At 36.4% G+C, this 23649-nt stretch overlaps 2 protein-coding genes across 3 annotated transcripts; both read left to right on the forward strand.

The window, feature by feature from the left end:
- The first annotated feature begins 2373 nt into the window (after positions 1–2373).
- LOC113057915 (protein FAM149A-like) lies at positions 2374–15397 on the forward strand. The gene is given in 16 exon segments (XM_026225511.1): positions 2374–2834; positions 6058–6094; positions 6096–6139; positions 6287–6419; positions 6862–7004; positions 7208–7336; positions 8606–8773; positions 9738–9922; positions 10764–10906; positions 11004–11098; positions 11267–11446; positions 12508–12631; positions 13947–14075; positions 14437–14515; positions 14677–14826; positions 15221–15397. Coding segments are annotated over 16 exon segments (2133 nt in total). The 5' UTR covers positions 2374–2517; the 3' UTR covers positions 15298–15397.
- On the forward strand, positions 15361–22472 carry LOC113057916 (cytochrome P450 4V2-like). Of its 2 annotated transcripts, XM_026225513.1 has the most exons (12): positions 15361–15546; positions 16353–16478; positions 16565–16677; positions 16772–16857; positions 18001–18191; positions 18372–18441; positions 18534–18660; positions 19165–19335; positions 19406–19508; positions 19683–19817; positions 20228–20407; positions 22215–22472. In XM_026225513.1, exons 1-12 carry the CDS (start codon positions 15525–15527, stop codon positions 22376–22378), a joined length of 1488 nt encoding a protein of 495 aa, XP_026081298.1. In that variant the 5' UTR covers positions 15361–15524; the 3' UTR covers positions 22379–22472. The 2 variants fall into 2 exon arrangements, with proteins under 2 accessions (XP_026081298.1, XP_026081297.1); XM_026225512.1 differs by lacking the exon at positions 15361–15546 and having other exon boundaries at positions 16195–16478.
- The last annotated feature ends 1177 nt before the right edge of the window (positions 22473–23649 follow it).

Below are 23649 nucleotides of genomic sequence, written 5' to 3' on the forward strand. Positions count from 1 at the left end.
CAAATCATTTTCCGTCATAGAAATGTGGCCGCCATTTTGAATTTTTTTAAAAACCTACTTTTTCGAACTCGTCCTAGACGGTTTGTCCGATTCACACGAAAATTGAACCAGATCATCTTCAGTCAGTGCTGACCAAAAGTTATGCAAATCAAATTGATTCGTCAAACCGTTTTCGATAAACGCTCAAACAAATTTTACGTAACGCTTGCAAAAACAGTCGTAAGGCTGTATCTATGCAACGATTTATTCTATTCTGACCAAACTTGGTACATGTCATAACAAGCATGACCTGAGGCTACATGCTGTGTTTCGGCGCAGCGCCACCTACTGGTCCAGAGATATGAAAAATTGCTATTTTTGCTTATAACTTTTGAACAGTTTGTCCAAAAATCATAACATTTGTCTTGTTAGATTCAGGGCTACATGCCAAGTCGACTGATATCCAATTTTACCATTTTGGCCATTTTGACTGTCGGCCATTTTGAATTTTGTGCTAAAATGCTGTATTTTAAGAACACATCAACGGATTGTTACGAAACTTGGTATGGGTCATCAGCACAATGTCCTGAAGGAGCGTGAGAAGTTTCGAAACAGCGCCACCTAGTGGTGATCTTCTTTTTTTAAATGCTTATAACTTTGGGTGTGGTCGACTTATTTTCACCAGACTCATTAAATTGGACTCCTGAAACCTTACCGAGTCCTACGATACCAAACATGCTAGGTTTCGCCTTACGGTTTGTGTAGCGTTGTGATTTAGCGCTTAAAAAACATTTGGCTATATCTTCGAAACCGCTGGTCTGATCGAGACGAAACCACCATCAGAAGTTCGGAAACATAGGTCGATAGCTATACGCCAATGCCCAAATGCCAAAATATTGATAGTAAGGGGTAGTAATATTCAATCAAAGTCAAGAGTCAGTCATTTTTTACATGCTTTTTCATGTAAATGTCTATAACTCTGAAGTGAATTGAGATATTTTCACCAAAATTGACACACATATGTATGGGCTCACTCTGAGGACACATAAAACAAATGGTTGGACTGAGCCTCTTGGTGGCGCTATAATAGAACAAAACATGAAATTCCCATTGACTTCAATACAGTTTTGTGAAATAAAATGCTATACTAAACAAATGCATTTGTGTAATATTACGAAACTCAGAATGTGCCAACAACAACATCCCCTGAAGGTACTCAAAATATTTTGAAACACCTAGTGGTCAAGTTATAACTCAATTTACATAAAGGCTAATAACTTTTGAAAAGATCTGGCTATTGACATGACGCTGATCTTAATAGATTCCTTGGGTCAGGCCGAGAACATAGATACCAAGTTTTCCTTATTTGGCTGAACTTCCTGTCCGCCATTTTGATTAATGTTGAAAACCTACTTTTTCGAACTCCTCCTAGACCGTTAGTCCGATTTTCACCAAATTTGACATGGATCATCTTCAGACCATTCTGGCAAAATGTTATGGATTTCGTGTCAATATACGAAACGGTTCTCATTTAGCGCATCACCGAATCAGCTGGAAGGGTTCCAAAATGCATTTGAGGCTGTATCTCTGCAAAGCTTTGACATATTTGCAAAAAACTTTGTATGTGTCATCGTCACCTCACACTGACCATTTCAAACTAATTTGGTAACAGCGCCACCTATTGGTTACACGTGATAAGCCAATAAATCCTATTACTAGTTGTTGTGTTTATTGTTTTCAAGCCATTTTGCCTAAAATAATCTTAAAACTGTCTTAATTACTCATTCCTGCCGTTCGTCTGAAGCTTGCTTCTGTAGTGCTTGGCCCCGTTATTGCTGCTTGCAGCTATATTTTTAAATTGTAATGATATTTCACAATATTACTGTTTTTCTGTATTTTATTATTTTTTTTGTATATATCTGTATCAGATAAATCCAGCATAGATGAGGATAAGATACTAATGAAAATCTTAATGATCCCATGATTTTGAACGGTATTTTTTTACAGTTAGCCTAATGCATAAATACATACATAAAAATTTCTTTTTAAAATAAATGTAAAAAAAAAAAAAACTGAGATATTAATGACATTTATAGTGTGTGTGTGTGTGTGTGTGGGGGGGGGGGGGGTAAATATTTACACTGTTGATGTTTTGTTCATGTACCATATCGTTTTGAACAAATTCTAAGCGAAAGCGCTAGAATGGAAAACTGTTGCATGGTTACCCTCTCGACTTTTGTGCGAGCGTATTTAGTTTTACTTTTTTTTTTATTTTTATTATTATTATTATTATTTTTTTTTTTTTTTTTTTTTTGGCATTCCGACTAACTTTTAGCCTAATTTTCTGTGGTTACTTAAACTTTGTTTTTAAGATGCTTTTGAAACGTACAAACCTACATCCGCGCGCTCACTCACGTGTGCAAAAACAATAGATACTACTGAGAACCCCTTACTTATTCTAGTGTGTTGACTTCCGTTGAGGGACGTGACTCTTAATTAGCTTCCCCAGAATCTGCACTGTGTGGTTGTCGTTAAGATATGTTAACAGCAGACAGTGTACGGTTCGTGAGTGACAGCTCGTCAGTCACCTCCTCTGTCCTCTGTCCGTGCGCGGAGTGCAGCTCGTGCTGTCAGCGCGGTGAAGCTGTCAGTCACGTACGTTCATTAATGCAGGTGACCGTGGAGCGCGTGGAGCCGAGCGGCGGACCGAAGTTCCAGCATGGCTTTCCTGACAGACATTTTCGCTTTGGTTTGAACAAGTCTCTGCTAGATTCGGAGCGAACACTTCAATGGAAGAGGACGAGAAGAGCTCAGGACAATATGAGTCCGGTCCGAGAGAGCGATGACCGCTTGAAGTAAGCGCCTTCTCTTTCGCATTCATACCAGACACTGGAGTTTTACAACAATAACCTGTTGATTCTTTGGGGGTTTAGAATGTCCTTTTTATTTACATTTAAATGTCTTGGGATTTTAATGTCTATTTAAGTAAAATCTATGTCTACTACACATGCATTTCAGAGATAAGGGGCACGATTATTTAGTGCTGTGTACAATAAATAAAACCTAGGCAACAATACAGTCAAAACTGTGTTCTTTTGTGGCACGAGCTTCAATATTTAATTGAATTGTGCTCAGTACTTGATAACTAATTAATACAAGACTAATGTCATAGAATCAGGGTATAGTCTTTCCTTTGGCACGAGCATATCTAATTGCTCAATCTACACCAGCATTTAGTTACGACTGAAGTCCTTCACTGGAGCTGATCTTTGAAAGTTGTGGAAGGCAAAAGTGTAGCTTTCCTTTGATGCAGGTTTTAAAAGAAGACTACTGTGTCTTTCAAGGCCTTAGAAATAAATATTAGTATTGTAATTCAGTAAAATGCGAACACCAGTTGTCACTTGTTGCGTATGTAGGATATAAGGATATTGGCATACAAAAAAAAAAAAAAGTATTTGCTGAGGAGAAAATGCATATCTTAAACAGTTTAGAAATTTCAATTGCTTAGTGATCTTAGAGAACAGCAAATGTATTCTTTAAACTCTTCTTAGCAAAACATCTCACACAAACACACCATAAAATTACAGATAACGCTTGCTATCTTTTTACATTCAAACATGCATTCATTTCCAAATTAGATAGACAGACAGAGATATAGATAGATGGACAGACGGATGTATGGACAGACAAGCGGATAGATAGATAGAAAATACAACATCAAGAATGCATTTCACAAACAAAAATACAAAGTTAGCTTTACCAAGGTTAAATATTTATAGATTACTTGTTATTATGTTATATTATATAATTGTTTTAACAAGTGAGGTTTAATGTTATTCGAACTCTGGAATGGTGTAAAATTTGACAGGCTTGTACTGAGTGAAATCACTGTCCCATTGTGCTTGCTGTTAAAAGGCAGACAAGAGAAAGAATCCATGTCAGTCAGCTGAGGCTTTCTGCTGCCATGCTGCTCATGCATGTTTTATTAGGACCTGGCGGGCAACCTGCTGAAATTATTTGCTGTTTGCTCTGTGAGGGGAAACCTGAGCCGCTAGTGATGCTGGGCTTCCTTGTTGACCCCTGCCAACCGTTGAAGCCCTCACCCGCTGCTAATTAGTTTTCCCCTTTCTCTGTGTTACGTCTTCTGTAGCTGTGGTGTCAGTTTGTGCTCCAGTGTGCACAGAAAGGTCTTGTTGTCTTCTTTATATATTAATGTTCAAGATAAATTGCTAGTAGTACTTGACGTGAAATATTCTTTGGGACTGGACTTGTACTGCAGTGACATGCTATGCACCATCTAAAACTATTTTGCCAATTTTTGTATAAATACTAGATTATTGCAAAATAGGTATGCAACTTTCTTGACCTCACGTGTGACCCTAGACCACAAAACCAGTCATAAGGGGCAATTTTTGAGATCTATCATCTGAAAGCTGAATAAATAAGCTTTCCATTTGATGTGTTTGTTAGGAAAGGATGACATTTGGTCGAGATACAACTGTTTGAAAATGTGGAAGTTAAGGGTGCAAAATATCCAAATATTGAGAAAACCACCTGTAAAGTTGTCTAAATGATGTTCTTAGCAATGCATATTACTAATCAAAAATTAAGTTTTGATATATTTACGGTAGGAAATTCACAAAATGTCTTCATGGAACATGATCTTTACTTAATGTGTTTAATGAAGAAACAAACTCATCTTCATTTTGGATGGCCTGATGGTGAGTCAATTTATTTTATATTCCAAGATGGAAAATAATTGGTTGGATGCTAAATGAAACATTGAGGGGAGGGTGGGGACTTTCGGGCACCTGTGCTGTGCCACTGTAGCGTGTCCAAACACTCCTTTGATGGAGCTGAAGGAACCGATCTGAGACACCTCTACTCAGGACTAGGGGACGAGGGACAGCACATTCATGTTGACCTGCAGAGGAAACAAGACGTTACCAATTTTGATGGCAGCTCTGTAAGTGTGAATGCTGCTGTCTGTTTTTAAAGTCATTGGGCTTGCTACCATACTTACCATAGAGGAATATTTTACCCATGCACTGTGCATTGGGCTTTGGGTGGGCCTCGTTTTTGGACACCCTACCTCCTGTGCTCTTGCACTACCCAGACAGCTACAGGGCAGCGTGTTGTGACAAACATACTGGACTCATTGTAATTGGGTAAGTTATTTGTGAAGTTATGGCATTTTAGAAGGAACAATCACAACTCGTCATAACTTTAAAATTATGCATTGCTGGAAGTTTGATCATGTATTTTGTTACATCAGCAAGATCACTTATACTAATTATGCAAGTTATAACCTCAGTAAGCCCATTTTAATTGTCTCTGATTTGACATATTGCTGTTTTTTTTAGTTTTAAAGTATGTTTATTAAAACTATTTTAATGTTTTTCATTATTATTTTTAGGTTACAGTTATAACCAGCACCCATTTATTCACAGAGGTCTTGATAAATGCTGATAATATGCTGATGAATCTTAAAAGACCCAATAAATCTTCAAATTCTAGAACAATCAAAATAATTTTGAATAACTAATTTCTCAGCTGTCTATTTTACTCTGTAAATGTTACAAATAAAGCTTCTTGTTGTCATAGTGATACATTTGGATCCCCAACATGCCTGTATAATGTACTTTGATCTTGTACTGTCTAAATTATTCATCACATAATTGTCAGATAAATTAGAGGCAGTTTGAGACAAAGAGTGAAAGCTTGAAGGCGACAGCATAATGTACCTGATACCTGAAGGTGGATATGTTTTTCATAACAAAATTATTACAGTAGCTCTTTGCCTTGATTAGTACAATTTAAATGGTCCTGCTGTGGGACAAATACATTTTTATACACACATTACATGTAGTCTCTAAAATAATAGAAGATTATAAAAGCTGCATGCATAATAATTCTAAAGGGATTATAAAATACAGCGTTAGATGGAGATTAGTAGGATTCTTATCGTGCTTTTTGTTTCATCAATGTCTCTGAATGTATTGCTGCAGCATGTGTTCTGTGCATGACATAAATTGAACTTCTTTTTTCCATTTGTATTCCCATTGTATCATGCATTAGGAAAAAGCTGCTCAACGAACATGAAAAGCCCGTGCCTGACCTTCACCAAAAGTGTCAGCAGGGTCACAAAAAGTGGTCTCAGGTAACACAATCATTATTTCCTTTGTAGAATACTCCGACCTTATTGTAAGGTTTCAGCTGTATAACATACTTGAGTAAGTATAAGTGACCTTTGAAAGTAGAAAACAGTCTTCAGAGTAATCTGAATGTCTCATTTCTTCATTGGTAGCATCTCATCATGTGGTCAGTCTTCTGCTGATGGGACTACCCCCGTGAGTCACCTCCCGTCTCGCTCCAGCAGCCCAGGCACTGGCCCCGGTCTCTCCACAGAGCACAGCTCCATCTGCTCCTGGAGATATGACGTAATGTCTCTGTTCTTCTAACAGATGTTTTGTAGCCTTTTCCTTTCAATTGATCTGAATTTTAGGATCAGCTTCCATTTATAAATTCAGTTATAAATTCAGTATACGTGTGAATATACGTATATACACACATACATACATTATTGTTTTTGTAAATATGTTTATGGTTAATATGTTATATAGCTATTTCAAACAAAAAAAGTAAAATAAATTTTTTCATTTCTGAATAGCATATAACACTGATAATATGCACCTGGTAACTAACACTAGATCAATAAGAAACATCAGGGCATTATTCTGTGTATCATTTTAAAGACTCTCCCAGTTTCCTGGTGTTAGTGCATGTGTTTTACTGTTTCAAATGCTTCACTAGATGCATCTCCTCAGCTGTGGGATTCTTTGCTTTTTGCACTGTGTGTTATTTGGTTTGGCTTGTGTCCAGGAGTTCGAGCGGGCGAATACACAGCGTGTGCGTCAGCTCTTTAACTCTGTGGATGAGCTGCTGTATGAGGGGAGAGTCAGCAGCCGCTCGGAGTCCCTGCAGGAGGAGTGTGAGGAGTGGAACGCACACACCCCCCATCTCAGGTACAGCTCCTTTGTGAGAGAAATTGTTGAATTCTGAATTCTCAAGTTTGATACTGCTTTATTTCATCCACTTTAAATCCAAATAAAAATTCAGCAAATTCAGTAATTGGATTAGGATTGAAAAGGAATTTTCTAATAATTTCTAAAGCTTGCACAACCCTGCGTGCTGATACTGTCTTGTTGTGTTTCGTCCTTGATCACAGGATTTTAGGGAATCAGTTGGAGCCTCCCAAACAGGAGGGTGTTCAGTATATCTGCAGACGAGAGTCCAGTGCCAGAACCTCCTCCTCCTCCACACTCACCTGTCTGGACAAAAGAGAAGACCATAGCGAGTAAGCCCCTCAACAACATGAAATAACAAAACTACTTAGATGAACTGTTTAGATTTTCAAATTTACAAGTCAAGTTAGGTGTCAGAAAATAAATTTAAGGACCCATTACATTTCCTAAAAGTGACAGTACAGACATTTATAATGTTAAAAAAATTTATATTTCAAATAAATGCTGTTCTTTTTAACTTTATATTCATCAAAGAATCCTGAAAAATGTTCAGGATCACAGTTTCCACAAAAATAAAAAGCAGAACCTCTGTTTTCAACCTTGATAATGAAAGCGTATGAGAATGATTTCTGAAGGATCATGTGACACTGAAGATTGGAGGAATGATGTTGAAAATTCAGTTTGCCATCACAGGAATTGTAAGAATTTAAAATATTTGGTAACACTTTAGTATAGGGTCCAATTCACACTAATAACTGGTTGTTTATTAGCATGTCTATTATTAACATATTGGCTGTTTATTAGTGCTTATAAAGTACATATAATGCATGACATCCATAATCCTACCCAATACCCTAAACTTAACAACTACCTTATAAACTATTAATAAGCAGCAAATAAGGAGTTAATTGAGGCAAAAGTCATAGTAAATGGTTAGTTAATAGTGAGAATTTGACCCTAAAATAAAATGTGACCAAATATTTTAGAATAAGAAATGGTTATTTTAAATTGAAAACCAATATTTCATGATATTACTGTTTTTCTGTATTTTGATCAAATAAATGTTGCCTTGGCGAGTGTAAGAGACTTGTTTAAAAATCTTACCATTCTCAAACTTTTGGATGATATAATATAATTAAATATAATAATTTTTATACAGTATTTAATTTTTAGGAAGAGATGCAAGTTCAAGTTTAGCTAATGTTCTTCAACAATTTCTTGTCATTATATATAATTTATCACAATATGATATTTATCTCGAGTTACTCATGAAATTTTTAAGGTCATTTTTATCTTATAAAAAATGTTCTTTATCTCCTGATTAATGGACTTACACTGGTTGTTTCCTGGGCTTAGCTCTTTATTTTGGCTTGACTGCACTTATCAGTTTTTTTTTAAAATATGCACTGAAGCCTATCATACATTATACATTTGATATAACACATAAAACCAGCCCTCAAGGAGGAGGCCTCTCACCTGATTAAAAATATGCAATATGTTATGAAGACACTGCACTGAACGTGTCCGCAGGCGGTGCATTTATCAGTCTGGCCTGGATGTGGTGAGAATGCGTCCTCTCTCATTTCTCTCTCTGCCTGCAGGCTGTATGTAGCAGGCCGCAGTCTGGCCCCGGGTCTTTGGTGTGAGCAGTCTGTCCGGAGCTCCAGCTCCCCTCTCTATGAGCATTCACTCGACCTCGCTGAGGAAGAGGAGGTTTATGAAGCAGAGGGCAGCATAGAGGAGTTCCTGGCTTATGATGGGAAAGAAATGTACATCACAATTAATCTTTTACTCAAAATGCTTAGAGATCTTTTTTTTCCCTGAGATTCATATACTTAATTTACTAGATTGAATAAGCTAACCATAAATTTGTCATACATTTTTGCCTTTGCTTGACACTGAAAAAAAGTTTCATTCTAATTAAAAAAAATGTAGGGTAATCATTCAGATTTTTTTTTTTTTTTTTTATGAGCCAATGAAAAATAAATAACTTGCCCTAATGAACAAACCTTATTTGTAAGGAAGACTGGGGTAAGTTGTTAACACAGTGTAGATTTATTTTTGAAAATATACCTTAGATTCTAAAACATACCTTAAATTCTTGGCTTCTAAAAAGCTATTCATGTCGGCTATTCATAAAGTTATTGAACATTGCCACTCGTACTGCGCAAGGAAATATATATATATATATATATATATATATATATATATATATATATATATATATATATATATATATATATATATGCGTGTGTGTGTATGTATTTATGTGTGTGTGTGTGTGTGTGTGTGTGTGTATTTGTATACAGAAGATAGATAAAACTTTTCATACAAATAATTACATTTTAAATAGTTTATAACACATATGAATTAGAAATGTGACATCTTGCCCCAAAATATGATATTGAAATTTTAGTTTGGGAAAAAAATATGCGAGTAAACAAATCCAAATAACTGGATCTTTGAATCGAACATTGTATTTACAGTGATATACAGTAACTGTTGTGACAGTTAGCCCCAAACAATAATTTCAAAAACAACTATTTCTTTGCACTTCACTAGACATTTAGTCACTGGTGATCTATATTCTACAAATGACATACTGTCTCATTTTCTTCTGTTATCTGCAGTTTTATTCACCATAAATGGACTGTTAATAAGGTGCACCGGTTTTAAGGCATTCTGTCAGAAGGGAATATTTAGTTGTAACTTGTGTAATTCTTTTGGCTTTAGGGAAGAGGAGGAGGTGGATCAGAGGAAGTCTTCATCTGTGGCCCCCAGGGCTGGAGTCCCCCCGGTTTCCCCTCATGCATGCATCCGTGATGCAGTTGCAGATGAGCTGTTTGATGACACATGGAGGGATGTGGTGGGCCTTCTGGAGGAGCTCTTACACAAGTACTGGGAGAAACAGCTCCAGGGTGTGTCTGAATTACTGAATAACTAAACTAGCCGATTTAGCCAACAGTGCATGTTTGATCATTAGATCCTGGGTGGGTGAAGAACCACAACACAGCTTTTGCATACTTAAAGACCCCTTAAGGGGAGTTTTGTAGCTTTTAGACCATGTATGTACAATGCAGTTGTACAATACATGTACCAAAATTGGATTTTAAGATTTTTTTGGTTTTGAAAAGTCTCAAGGTTGCATTTATGTGATCAAACATGCATTAAAACTGTAATGTGAAACGCTGTTACAATTTAAATAAAAAAAAATCATATATTTTAAAATATTTTAAATGTAATTTATTCCTGTGATGGCAAAGCTGAATTTCCAGCATCTTTACTCCAGTCTTCCATGTCACACGATCTTTCAGAAATCATTCTAATAGGCTGATTTGCTTCTCATGAAACATTTAATATTATTACATATGTTAAAAACAGTTGAGATGCTTAACATTTTTGTGAAAACCTTGATAAAAATGGGTGAACCCTTTAATATGGCCCACCCTAACTTTATGTTCAACTTCAATTTCAATGGGAAATACATCAACACAGGAACATTGTCCTTATCAAAGCGTTTCAAATGGGTGTAAGCTTGTAAACAATAGGTAAATATATACAAAAATTAACAAATAATGATAAAAACTCAACAATGATAGGAACCTTGGGGCTTCAGCATGAACTGTGTTTGTCCCCATGTCTGTTTGTGCTACTCTATGGTATTTTGGAGTAATAACATGAGATTCAGTTGCTAATCTGCCAGAAGTTAAGTGCACTGTTGGAGATTTCCCTAAATCCCTAATGTTCTTTTGGCATCAGATGTAGCAATGCAGAGGAGGACATTAGAGAGCTCCAGTCAAGCACCTTCATCTCAACTCCCAGTTAAAAGACATCATCTTCTGTTGTCCAGAGGTTCCAGCAGCAGAACCACTTTCCTGTCAACATGCAGCAATAATGTACAGGTGACGACCTACTAAAACATGATGCGTTTTGCTGCAAAGATGGAGTCCTGCCCGTTACTTTGACCTTGTTTTATGAATGTGTCATTTCTTCTAATAGGTCTCAAGTGCCTACAAGATTAATTTAAACGGTGTTATGACAATCCAAGCAAAGCCACTGCAACAGAGACATCAGGGATTTACTGAGAGAGCCCTGTAAGTCTTTTGGAGTTTGGAAAGTCAGTATCTAACCCTTTCTATTGCTATAACTATTTTCTAAGACAATTTAATAAGGAACAGAATTATGGAATATATTAACTACGGATAAATCTGTATGAAAACAACTGAATACCTGTGACTTGATCTGTCTTGGCTCCTCTTAAGGTATGACACAGATGATGGAGCGGGCATGTTGATGTGTTTGAAGACTCATGCTCTGAGAGGGTCCGGTATACTCCTACAGAAACCCACAGCCCAGCGCAGACTTCCCAGACTCAGTGGCAGGGTTCGAATGTTCCACAGCCTCATGGGAAATGGAAGCCAAATCTTACGAGGAACTAGACTGTGAGCTGTAACCTTGCACACATGATTAAAAGAGTTTAAAGGGACCCTTCACCCAAAAGTGGCAACTGGAACATATCGTTCCATACCCATATGACTTTCTTTCTTTTGTGGAACACAAACAGAAAACTTTAATATGAGAAAAGAGCACCATAGATGTGTCATAAAAGTAGTCCATGTGAATTTTGCTCAGTGTTCCAAGTTTGTTTGGAGGAGCTTAATTATATTAAAGTCATTATTCATTAATAATATTGACATGCTAGATCTTCTCCCTAGTTAATAAAAAAGTAGTGATGTCTAAATCATTTCTTTTTTTTTTTTACATTTACATAAAGCGTGATTGTTTTGGATATAAATTAATGTAAATCGAGTTATCTGCTTTACAGAATTGTTCAAGTGCACATTTGCAAATGCAATGGATTATAAATTAATATGCGCCTCAATCAGTGCTCAATTTGTTTTCCATTTGATAAAATATCCTTTTATTATTCCGGTGTGAGAAACCACTGCAAATGGGTGAACTGACTGAAGGAATCAAACTAAACCTTGAACCATTTCAGCTCTGCAAATGCATTTGACCAATAAGATCAAAAGATTGAATTATTTATGAATTTGGCATCACTATTTCTGATTATAAACAGCAGATAGAAAGCACATATGACAGGATTGCTGAAATATTATCTAATAAAATGATTCTAAGGTCGCTACCCTTACAAGTTTTACGTAAAGACTGTGATATGAGAAGTTTTGTTGCAGCAACTCTTTTAATGCTTGATGCAACTCTTTCCGAATATGTGGCTGCAGATTATTCAATGCAAGGCTTACTGGGGTCCTGTTATAATGGGCCGAGGCATTCTTTTGAAATGCAAACTTCTTTCAAAAGCACTTGTTAAATTGGTCCCTAAAGCTGCATTGCACATTTTTAATTGCAACACTTTTAACCTTGTCATCGCTTGGGAAAAATCACAGAAGTAGCCTTGAGCTCCTGCAGGGGTGTCAGGCATGAGTAAACATGCAGACTGCTAATTAAAATAAGTCTATGTTCTTGGGTTTGTTTCTTGCAGAACCACTGTGAATGAAAGCCTGCCCTCTCCACCAGTAAGTGCCGTTGAGAGCCACGGGCTTCCTCAGATACACTCGGAGTCTCAAGAGCAAGAAAACTATGCACCAGTTTCCAGGCTCATGCAGGTAACAAGCCACACCGCTATCACTGTAGCCTGCAGACTATTGATCTGCTTTACCTGAAGAGATTCATGTGTCCTTGATTTATTAATTTTTATTAACACTTACATTACCTTTTTCAAAAGTATGGGGTCAGTAAGATTCTTTTTCTTCTTCGAAAGAAATTAATATTTTTATTTAGCAAGGATGCATTGAATTAATATAAACATTACAGATGTTTACACTGTTTAAAAATGTCTATTTTTTATCAATACTGATCTTTTGAACTTTGAACTATTTTGAAAAAATGTATCAGTTTCCAGCACAGCTGTTTTAACAATTTGTTCATTTTTAGAAATGTTCTTGAGCATTTAATCAAAATGATTTCTGCAGCATCATGTGACACAGAAGACTGGATTAATGGAGTAACAGGATTAAACTATTCTATTAATATTTCACAGTATTTCTAATTAAGACTAATTAAAATAATAAAACATCAAAAGTCTGACTGAACCCTGACATGTACATACATGAAACATACATATTCCACAAACACAATCTGATGGGTTTAACATTTGCCACTGCCTTATGCGAGTTATATGTGATAAAGACTATGTTAACCTTGTCATTCACACCTCTATTGAAACCAAACTGACCACTGACCAACCATCAGGATATGACTTTTCAAAACCTGAAAAAAAGCTTTTTTAGCAGTGTATGATTTAGGTAGGCATCAAATGTTTATGTAACATCTTGTCTACAAAGATGACAGAACAGAACAGAACAGACAGAACATATGTTCTTCATGTTTAATTTTATCCCACATTTATGTGCTTGTAGACAGATGGAGTGGTTATACTGATTCATAATAATTATTATTTTATATTTAAAAAATTTACTATTAATGGAGAAGCATGCATTATAGTGAATTGATATTTGCTTTTCTCAAAAAAAAATAAAAAAATCAATTCCAAGCCATCTCATTTGAATTTATTTGAAACCTTTCCACAGAGGGTAAGGACAGCAAGGCAGCAGCCTTTGGTTTTGTACACAACGTTTGTGTAAATTGACAAGCAGAAAGGTGTTTCAGCATCCCATTAAAGAAAAGCTAGCCGTGTGGACTTTGTTCTCTGCAAACAGAGATAGCAGCGGTTTTCTAAATGGGTGAAAGGGGCAAACTGGCCAACTTGACTTTGGAAACAGTAAACATGGTTGCCCTTTGCCCTTTTACAGAAAAATTCTAAATATCAAAAGATAATCTGTGTAAGTAAAGGTATATTTAAAGATGGTTGGCTATTCACTCTGCACAGAATCATATGTCATTATTCTCTGTATTTCTTAGCTCAGAGGAAGGATCCTAAGAGGCGGCACTACCAGTGTCATGCATGCAGTAAACAACCTCCCACCTTTGAGAGAGCCCACCCTGATGCTGGAGTCTCTATCTCGGCCTAATACTACTCACACATTCAGAGTAAATCTACCATACAATTATGATTACAGTACAGTAGTGTGGATGAAAAAAGCATACATTGCAGATGAAAGGGCATACCTTAAACAGAAGTCTTGACGACCTGCATGTACAGTCAGGAGTAGTCATTGTGATATCAAATGTTAGGCAGTTATAGCTATAGGTAACCAGCAGTTTAATGCAAAACAAAACCAAAACTGCATTTCTACACAACTTCATAGAAACATGACACTACCTCCAACAAGGAAGTGATATAGATACTTTCCTGATTCAGACACTGCTGTGGTTACAGTGCTTTAAATAAGAAGTAAATACGGAGGAGTCTATTGTTGGATGTAACTCATGCCATGTTTTTGTTCTGCAGTCCGACACCCCTATGAAAAGGTCCTTCACACCCATGGATTTTGCCTGTAACATGAGGACAAGTCGAGGTCTTGTCAAAGGTGGGTCACTTTTACAAAGTATCCACCAGATCTGGCAAGTGGCAGAAGGAACAGCACAAACATACAGCCCCATGGATTTCCCTTCTACATTTTTACTTCCTAAAAATAAGTCATATAAGAAAAATAAGATGACAGCGTAAGCTTTTCTGTGCGTCTCTTAGGTGAGAGCACACCTATGGGAGTGACAGGCTTCAGTATGGGCATCACCAGCTCTACAGCTAGTGGGTTTTCGGAGTGTGTCACACCCAGCAGGAGGCGTCCACCCTGCACTGATGGAGACAGAGGGAACATGCCCCTGCTCGGCTCTATAGGTCAATGCCCTACTGCTTATTATTTTTTATTTCATATAAAAACAACATTTTATTCGTTAGTGACACATTGCTTAAATCCGTTGCCCTTTGTTCATGTTTACTCGATATACAATTCTATCTTTAAAGCCTGAACCAATTAACTTTGCAGTCTATACTCCATAGACTGCATAGCGTCAACAAATAAATGATCCAGAAAAATAAGCAACGACAAAGGGGCTTTAATTAAAAGGAATGTTTGTGAGTTCTTTGAAAGTATTCTTTTATTTATTTAGCTTTTGGGACACTGGAGATTAATTAACGTGTATAAGGCACAGTCCTGGTAGAGAAGAGATTCACATAATGAAAATATATTTTAATCAAGCCTGAGTAAATCATCAATACCATCTGCTTTCAGGTGGCCAGAATCATCGGAAACAGCTGAGCCGGTTTCCAGTGTATGTGAGGAAGAAATTTCAGCCTGTCATGCAATAGCAGGGTAGTTAATTTTGTAATTAAATGAGACAGATATTATGAATACTATTGACTGATATGCATAATATCACTTGATTGTGATTCAATGTATGGTTTGTTACCTGATGTCCAGTCACATGCAGTGCCTTCAGTTTATGGACTTCACATTGACATCCACATCTGGAGAAAACAGGACTAATGAGCTCAAGCATCCCAGTTATTTCCTTTTGTAAAATTATGAAGAATGAATGCCAAACATCTTTTGTCATTGTAAGTCAGTGCGTGTATCATGTACAGTATAGTATTTATTTGTTTTTACTGTTTAAATATATGTCTGCGGCCAACAGGTTGATTGAACATTATTCATAGCTAAATTATTTCTTTTTCGGTGATACCAATTCTACCAAACTGTTTGGTTCAGTAAAATTTTATTGAGACTTTTATCTGCATGGTGGAGTCATTTGCAATAAAACTGTTATATAATTTGGCAAAGTTTCAGTGATCTATCACAGCGATCAACATAGAATATTACACGTTATTTTTCTGAATTTCTTAACAATAATAACAAAAAAGTCTCACTTTCACCAATAATATTGGTCATATTTTCACACCAATATCATACTTCAATATCATTGTGATGAATTAAATCCATTGGCCATTCAGGGTAAAAGGTGTGTTTCTATTTTTAACAAAAGTCTTCCATGGGAGAAAGACAACAGAATTTGTGGCAGTAAACCACAACAGACACACAAAAGATCCACCGATAATATGCCAGACCATCATCTATTGCTGCATTACCACTGCTGTCTGTTAATGTTTTAGTGAGAGGCACAGATAACCTGCATGCGTCCCAGTTATGTATCATAAAGCTATCTGTTAAATCAGCCTAGGGTGTTTTTCGCTCTCTGTTTGCGATAAGCAAACGAAACAGTTAAGTCTGAAGTTCACGGTGAAGCAGCCTGTGCACTTCTCTCAGTGTATCAGCTGCGGCCAGCTTCATTCGAATGAAATGGGTGTCCTTTTTGGATTATACATCTTGGGGATTATATTCATAGCCATTCTTTTACTCCTTTTAGCATCTACTACATATCATCCACTTAAAAATTATATAGGAAAATGGAACCAAATGAGACCAATTCCAGGAATGCCGGGCGCTTATCCAATCATTGGTAATGCACTACAGTTTAAAACCAATGCAGGCGGTAAGAGACTGTGTTCTTTTAAACTAGCATCAATTAACAATGATCATTTAACACTGCAAAATTATAAAAGTGTGTTTCTATTGAAGATTTTTTCAACCAGATTATTGAAGGCACAACTGAAAACAGACACCTTCCTCTAGTAAAGGTCTGGGTGGGTCCAGTCCCCTTTCTGATCTTGTATCACGCAGAGAATATTGAGGTGCCTGTTGCTGAAATTTTATCCTTTCCATTTACTTCTGTATAATTGACCTCACAGTTGTCAGCTCATTCTCAAACCTCTGTTTTCCCATCAGGTGGTCCTCAGTAATTCTAGACACCTTGACAAGTCATACTCGTACAGGTTCCTGCACCCCTGGCTCGGCACAGGCCTGCTCACCAGGTACGGTGGCTTTACCACCAGTTTTTGTGAAATCAGTCCGTTTTAATGCACACTGTTAACATAATACATGATTTGTAGAAGTATTATGTAGAAGTATAGGGTAAATTCAGTAAAATAGTTTATAGTTTGATATAAGACAAACTAAGTAAGCCATTCATTTGTAGACTAATATTACCCAACATGTGTAAACACTGACTTTGTTTATTTGAGCATCATGACACGGCATCAGTGGCTTAACCAATGGAGTGAGTTTGGGGCAGGATTATCTCTTTCTTCAACCAACTGAGGGGAGTTAATCATGGTTAGGGGCAGGTGCATAAACCCAAAATGGGAATTAAATATATTATTTAAAATATATATTTTTTATTTCAGTACTTTCTGAGGGTTTTTACATTTAAGTACTGTACAGTACTTAGGCAGACTAAATGTAAATTTAGTTCATAATTCAGTTTGAATTTGCATCTTGCATGTCAGCACAATTGTGTTTGAGTTTCAAAAACCACCAAAAAAAATATATATATATATATTTATATATATATAAAAAATTACATTTAATTAAAAAAATATATAATGTGAATAACAAATGTAAAAAACGTTCCTGTTATTATTGTTATATGCATGCTTCTATATATGAGCAGTATTAATGTTAAAGGTTTATTGTTTTGCCCCATTTTTTTTTTCAAAGTGTCCAGAACAATAATCATTGTACCTGTTTAAAATCATTGTTATATTTGCAACTGGTGATGCTAGAAATAATTACACACTTGATATTTAACAAGTTTTAAGAGTAGCCTACTGCTGTTTTATATCTATCTGTTATCTTTAAAAAAAGCTGCAATCCTTTCTTTCAAAGGTCATAACATTTAAAGTCAAACTAAACTTTGTTTCACATACGGTAGAGGACCACCTGCCAAACTGGCAGATCTCATCTCATATTCAAAAGCAGCTTGCATCAAGCACTGCAAACAAAGTCTATCAAAAGCACAGTAGTTTATAATCAGCCACGCTGGACACAGGGCCATTGGCCATCTGTCCAAATGCAGCAGAGTCCAGAAACACTGACATTTAATATAAAATGATCTCCCTGTTCAATTTATAGTAGTGAAGCTATGTTGAGGTCACAGACTTGACTCTTCCCAACAGCACAGGGGAAAAGTGGCGTAACCGACGTAAAATGCTGACTCCAACCTTCCACTTCTCCATCCTCTCTGACTTCCTAGAGGTGATGAATGAACAAACGGATATTTTGATTCAAAAGATGGAGAAGCACATACACGGAGAGCCATTCAACTGCTTTAGCTACATTACATTATGTGCTTTGGACATCATATGTGGTAAAGTACATTCAATCTTTCCATAACCTGTATAGTGTGAAAGCACAATATGGGCTTTTGCTGTTTTTATATAAATATGGTTATTTTATATGCTATATGGATACTAGTCTAAAGACCTTATGCTTATTGTTTAGTTATAATAGACATTGATGATACATGGGATGTGTTTGTTTGCAACAGAAACTGCAATGGGAAAGAAGATCTATGCTCAGAGTAATTCTGACTCTGAGTATGTCCAAAGTGTCTATAAGTAAGTAGTGCACTCCAGTGGTAGAGCACATCTTCTATCTAATAAATAGAGATATGTTGTTCTCTCTGACGGTGTTTATATTCCTCCTGCAGAATGAGTGACATCATCACTAAGAGACAGAGAGCACCATGGCTGTGGCCAGACTGGATCTACAACAAGTTAAAAGAAGGCAAAGAACATTCCAGAAGATTGAGAATTCTTCACTCCTTCACTGCAAGTGTGAGTGATCAGCATTCTTATTTACAGGGTGGATTCAAGTAAATTGGGACACTTTTTGCCTTTGAGATGACTAGGAAAAAGTAATTAAATTATCCCGAAATTAACCCTACACTATTGTAGAATTTATTAATATTTTGAATCAGATTAAAATTTTTATATTTTCTGTATTAATTTTTGTTTTAGTAATTGTGTTATGTGCTTTTGTCATTTTTATATACTTTTTTGCTATTTTATTTTATGTCTGAGTTCAGTTTTAGTAATCTTAGAATGTAAATGATTTTACTTGTCAGGATTTTCATTTACTATTTATATTTTCTTTGTTTAAATTGAAAAAATTAATTGAAAATGATTATTTAACATTAACACACAATGTAGCATCAAGATAAAGTTGCTTCAGGAAAATTACGTGATTTATTTATGTTCTGTATGGCACACACTTTCCAGATGGCCATCAAATACAAGCCTCCAGATCATTCTTACAGAATTTTCTGTGTTTTCCTTAAGGTAATTAAGGAGAGATCAAAGTTTATGAGCTCTGAACCTACCAGTGATTCTGACCAGGGGCCGAGGAAAAGACAAGCCTTCCTAGACATGCTGCTAAAAACTACTTATGAGGATGGAAAGAATTTGAATCATGAGGACATTCAGGAGGAAGTGGACACCTTCATGTTTGAGGTACAAATAAAACTGCCCAAGGAAACGGTCAAAGACAGAACATTGTTTGAAGAACCGTTCTCTTTGACAGGGTCATGATACCACTGCAGCTTCAATGAACTGGGCTTTACATCTGATTGGTTCCCATCCTGAGGTCCTGAAGGCAGTGCAGGTAGAACTACAGGAAGTGTTCGGTAAATAAGTCTTTGATTGAGCGTAATGCCTACAATTTTTTATTAATAAAACAATTTGTTCTGTTTTAGTGCTGCTCACTAGTCAAGAAAGCATCTAGATTCTTTTGAATGTTTTCTAACAGCCTCATTTACTGTACAGTTCAGCTGCGTCTCCTCCTATATTATGATTGGCAGGTTCGTCAGACCGCCACGTGGGGGTTGAGGACCTGAAAAAGCTGCGCTACCTGGAGTGTGTCATTAAGGAGAGTCTGCGGATCTTCCCCTCCGTGCCTCTGTTTGCACGCAGCATCTGCGAGACCTGTCAGATCAGTAGGTGGCAGCAGTTTGTCAGCTTGCCAAACAGTGCTACCAGATTCAAAGATCTGCACTTTTTGATGCCACTCTCCTTATTATCTGCACCTCAGCATAACAGCAGATGTCAGAGCTTCTATTTCCATCTCCCGTTTGCAAATATGAAGCAACCTGAGTGTTTATTTCTACACAGAACAAAGTTTTTTTTATTCACGCCAAAGCAGCTAGATGGAAAACAGTAACTTTTTAGGATGGAAAGTGTTGCAACATGCAATAAATGCATCTGTTTATCAGTTATTTATTAAAGCTTTGTTCTGTCTCCTACACAGCGGTATAGTTTGCCGTGTGCTGAATCCTGTTTAACAGTTCAAACTCAAACATGTATAATGTAATTGAAACACTGCTATTGTTGTGTTGCTCTGTTTCAGATGGGTTCAAGGTCCCAAAAGGAGTGAATGCTGTTATCATACCATATGCTCTTCACCGGGACCCGCGCTACTTTCCAGAACCTGAGGACTTTCGACCGGAAAGGTTTCTGCCAGAGAACAGCAAAGGGAGGCATCCATATGCGTACATCCCTTTTTCTGCAGGGCCAAGAAACTGCATCGGTAAGAAAAATAACAAAAAGATTTTAGTATAAAAGTGACTTACAATAGAAATTATAATGCTGAATTCTATCCAGTATAATAGTAATTATTGTGTAAAGGAACACATTTCCGTTTAGGTGTTGAAACAGAAATGTGTTCCATGAGCCTTTTTTTACAGAAGACAAAAATGTTGGGAATCACGGCCTAATGATAAAACTGTACCGTAATACATTGTGCCGTATGTGTAAGGAAGGGAATCATAAATAATTTTTTTTATTAACTTAAAAAATGGTTCATAAGAGTAATCACACTACAATACAGTGGTTGCATTCACGCATTTGATTCTCTAAAAAAGCAACTCACTTTGTTTGTTTGGTATTCAGACTATATAAGCTGCATGCTTCCAGTTTGATTCACTGAAAAGAACCAACTCACTGGAGACATTATTGGGAATTGGACTGTGCTGTGTGCACACGATATGTTTGATTTACTAAAAAGACCCGACTTACTAGAGTAATTTGTTTGGAAATCAGCCTATACTGGTTGTGTGCTATGTGTTTGTTTCACTCAAAAGAACCGACTCACTAGAGACGTTTGATTGGGAATTGAAGTGTACTGGCTGCACTTGATGTGTTTAATTCACTAAACTGAAACGGCTCCTTAAAGTCATTTGTTCTGTAATCAGACTGCACATGTTGAGCCCGTTTCCCATTGTAGATATATCTATAGAGTAGCGTGATTCAGTTCTGGTAGTGTTTTTTTTTTTTTTAATGGAACCTGTTCTTGGTTTCCAACCCTTGTCATATGATATCCTCAGAACTTGTAAGGCAGGGCTGTTCCTTGATGGCCACTGTCCCGCAGAGTTTAGCTACTACCCTAATTACCAGCTAATCATTGTTTTCAGACTAACTAGAAACCACGCTACTGGAAGGTGCTGCAACCTTTAGCCAACAAAGAGTGAGTTTTTTTTAATGGATCTCAATGGAGAAGTTTCACTACATAGAATAAACAGCTTTTTTTTTTTGAGGAAACAGCTTATCATTTAATGAATCAACCTGTTTGTCATTAAATAATAGTTTTGTATTGAACTATTGTTAGAGTTTACAGTGGCGGGAAAAAAGACATTTTGTAATAGAAAGTTAATACAGACCCCTGTATCTCCTAATAATAAGACCATCTCTGCTAGAAACTTCTAGGAAAGAGGTTTTGAGCTGGTTGGAGCTCAAACCTGCAGGATGTTGGCCCTGTGTTATCTAGGATTGGACACATAATGTATCTATCCATTCTATTGTACTACTTGTACATTGTTTTTCTATATGAACACACTAGATGGACATGTTTGAATGTTGAGCTCATGTCTTTTGCTGCATCTCACACACAGTACACAAATTAAAGAAGTTAAATGTGTCTCACAAAACTTACATCAATAGTGAAGTTTCACTTTCTTTTATACTTATACTCATGAGTTAATTTGTATAATTAGCATGGATAGTTAAAAGAGAGATGCAGTGTGCTTCTCTTCCCTTTGGGCCTCTGTCCCACCTCTGAATAAAACAGATTGTTTCACAGCGAGTGGTGCTCGCAGGTTCAGGTCACTGGCCACACACTAGAAGAAGCTTCTAACAAAACTGAACGAGAGCCGTATAGCTTTGAAGATTTATTATTTCAGCACTCGGCTCATCTCCAGTGCCTTCCAGGAATGAAAGCTCCAAATAAGAGCATTTAGAAATGTACTCCATGAACTTCCCCATCTCTTAGTCTTGTTGCCATTCTGAGACCTTATTCTCTCTTTCCCACTTTCTCTTTTTCTGTGCATGTGTGGCTCCAGGCCAGCGCTTCGCCATGATGGAGGAGAAGGTAGTTCTTGCTACGATCTTGCGTCACTTTGACGTAGAGGCATGTCAGAGCCGTGAGGAACTGCGCCCTCTTGGGGAACTCATTCTGCGTCCCGAGGAAGGCATTTGGATTAAACTACAAAGAAGAACAAAATAAGTTTGACCGCCACTTAAACTTCAGGTTGCTTTAGTCCTCGCATCACTGCTGCTAGTTATGAGCAGATTCAAGTAAACTTGCTAACTTCTTTGCATTTTCTGTTTCGATTTTATGGGAAAATGTTTGGAATGATGATAAAAGGAGAGATGAGAGTATCAGATTCTTATCGGTAATCAAATTAGTCAAAATATCATATAAACAAACACCCAAGGTGAGGCAGATGACAGGTGGTCAGATCCTGCAGAATTTTCATAAGAGATCTGATACCATTTGTATCAGTTTGTACTTAAATACTAAGCTTACACATATTTACCTACTTTAACAAGTGTAATTATGGGGAAAAAAGAGAATTAACAGAATTGATCTTTTCGTTTTAGGCATACACTAACATTAAAAACATTAAAAAAATGATATATATATATAATTTCTTTTTTTTGTTTGTTTTTTTTTTGTGTTTTTTTACAGCAAGTACACATTAAATTAATCAAAGCTGTTAGTAAAGACATTTAAAAAATAACTAAAGATTTCTATTTCAAATAACACAAAATAGTGGTTTTCATCGGTAGTGATAAAAAAAAAAAATGTTCCTTGAGCAGCAAGTCATCATATTAAAGTGATTTCTGAAAGATCACGTGACACTGAAGACTGAAAATTCAGCTTTGCATCACAAGAATACATTTCAAAATATATTAAAATAGAAAAAAATATATTTTAAGTAGTAATAACATGTCATAATTTAATGTTTTAACTGTATTTTTGATTAAAAAAAAAAATAAATAAATAAATGCAACTTTGGAGAACATAAATCTTACCAACTCCAGACTTTTGTACAGTACTATAGTTTAGATGATTAGAGAAGATTCACCAAGTACTTAAAGTTGCAACCAGGGTTGCAGTATTTCTCAAATTCATAGATCTGTTGCAGAAATGCCAAGTAATAAAGCAAATGGCACTTAAAGCCCTCAAGGCTCTCCATTATTAGTCAGCTCAAATCGCTGGATGAAAACAAATCTTTGGCATAAGTATTTTCAGACTAAACCATGTCTGCACATTCAGACGTACCAGATATCCTCCGCACCTTATTCAAATACACAGTTTGAATAGAAGTAACATCTTAAATCGAATCATGGTGTAATGTTGGGGCTTTCATTTAGTGGAACTGTTTTCGTTAATTAAAAGGGAATTTTAAGTCTCTCTGTATTTTGTCCCAGTCAATAAAACAAAGAGCTCAGAGTGATTTTCATCAAAAGATCCATTTAGCTCAGAAATAC

The sequence above is a fragment of the Carassius auratus genome, chromosome 39, assembly GCF_003368295.1.
Source record: "Carassius auratus strain Wakin chromosome 39, ASM336829v1, whole genome shotgun sequence".
NCBI lineage: Eukaryota > Metazoa > Chordata > Actinopteri > Cypriniformes > Cyprinidae > Carassius > Carassius auratus.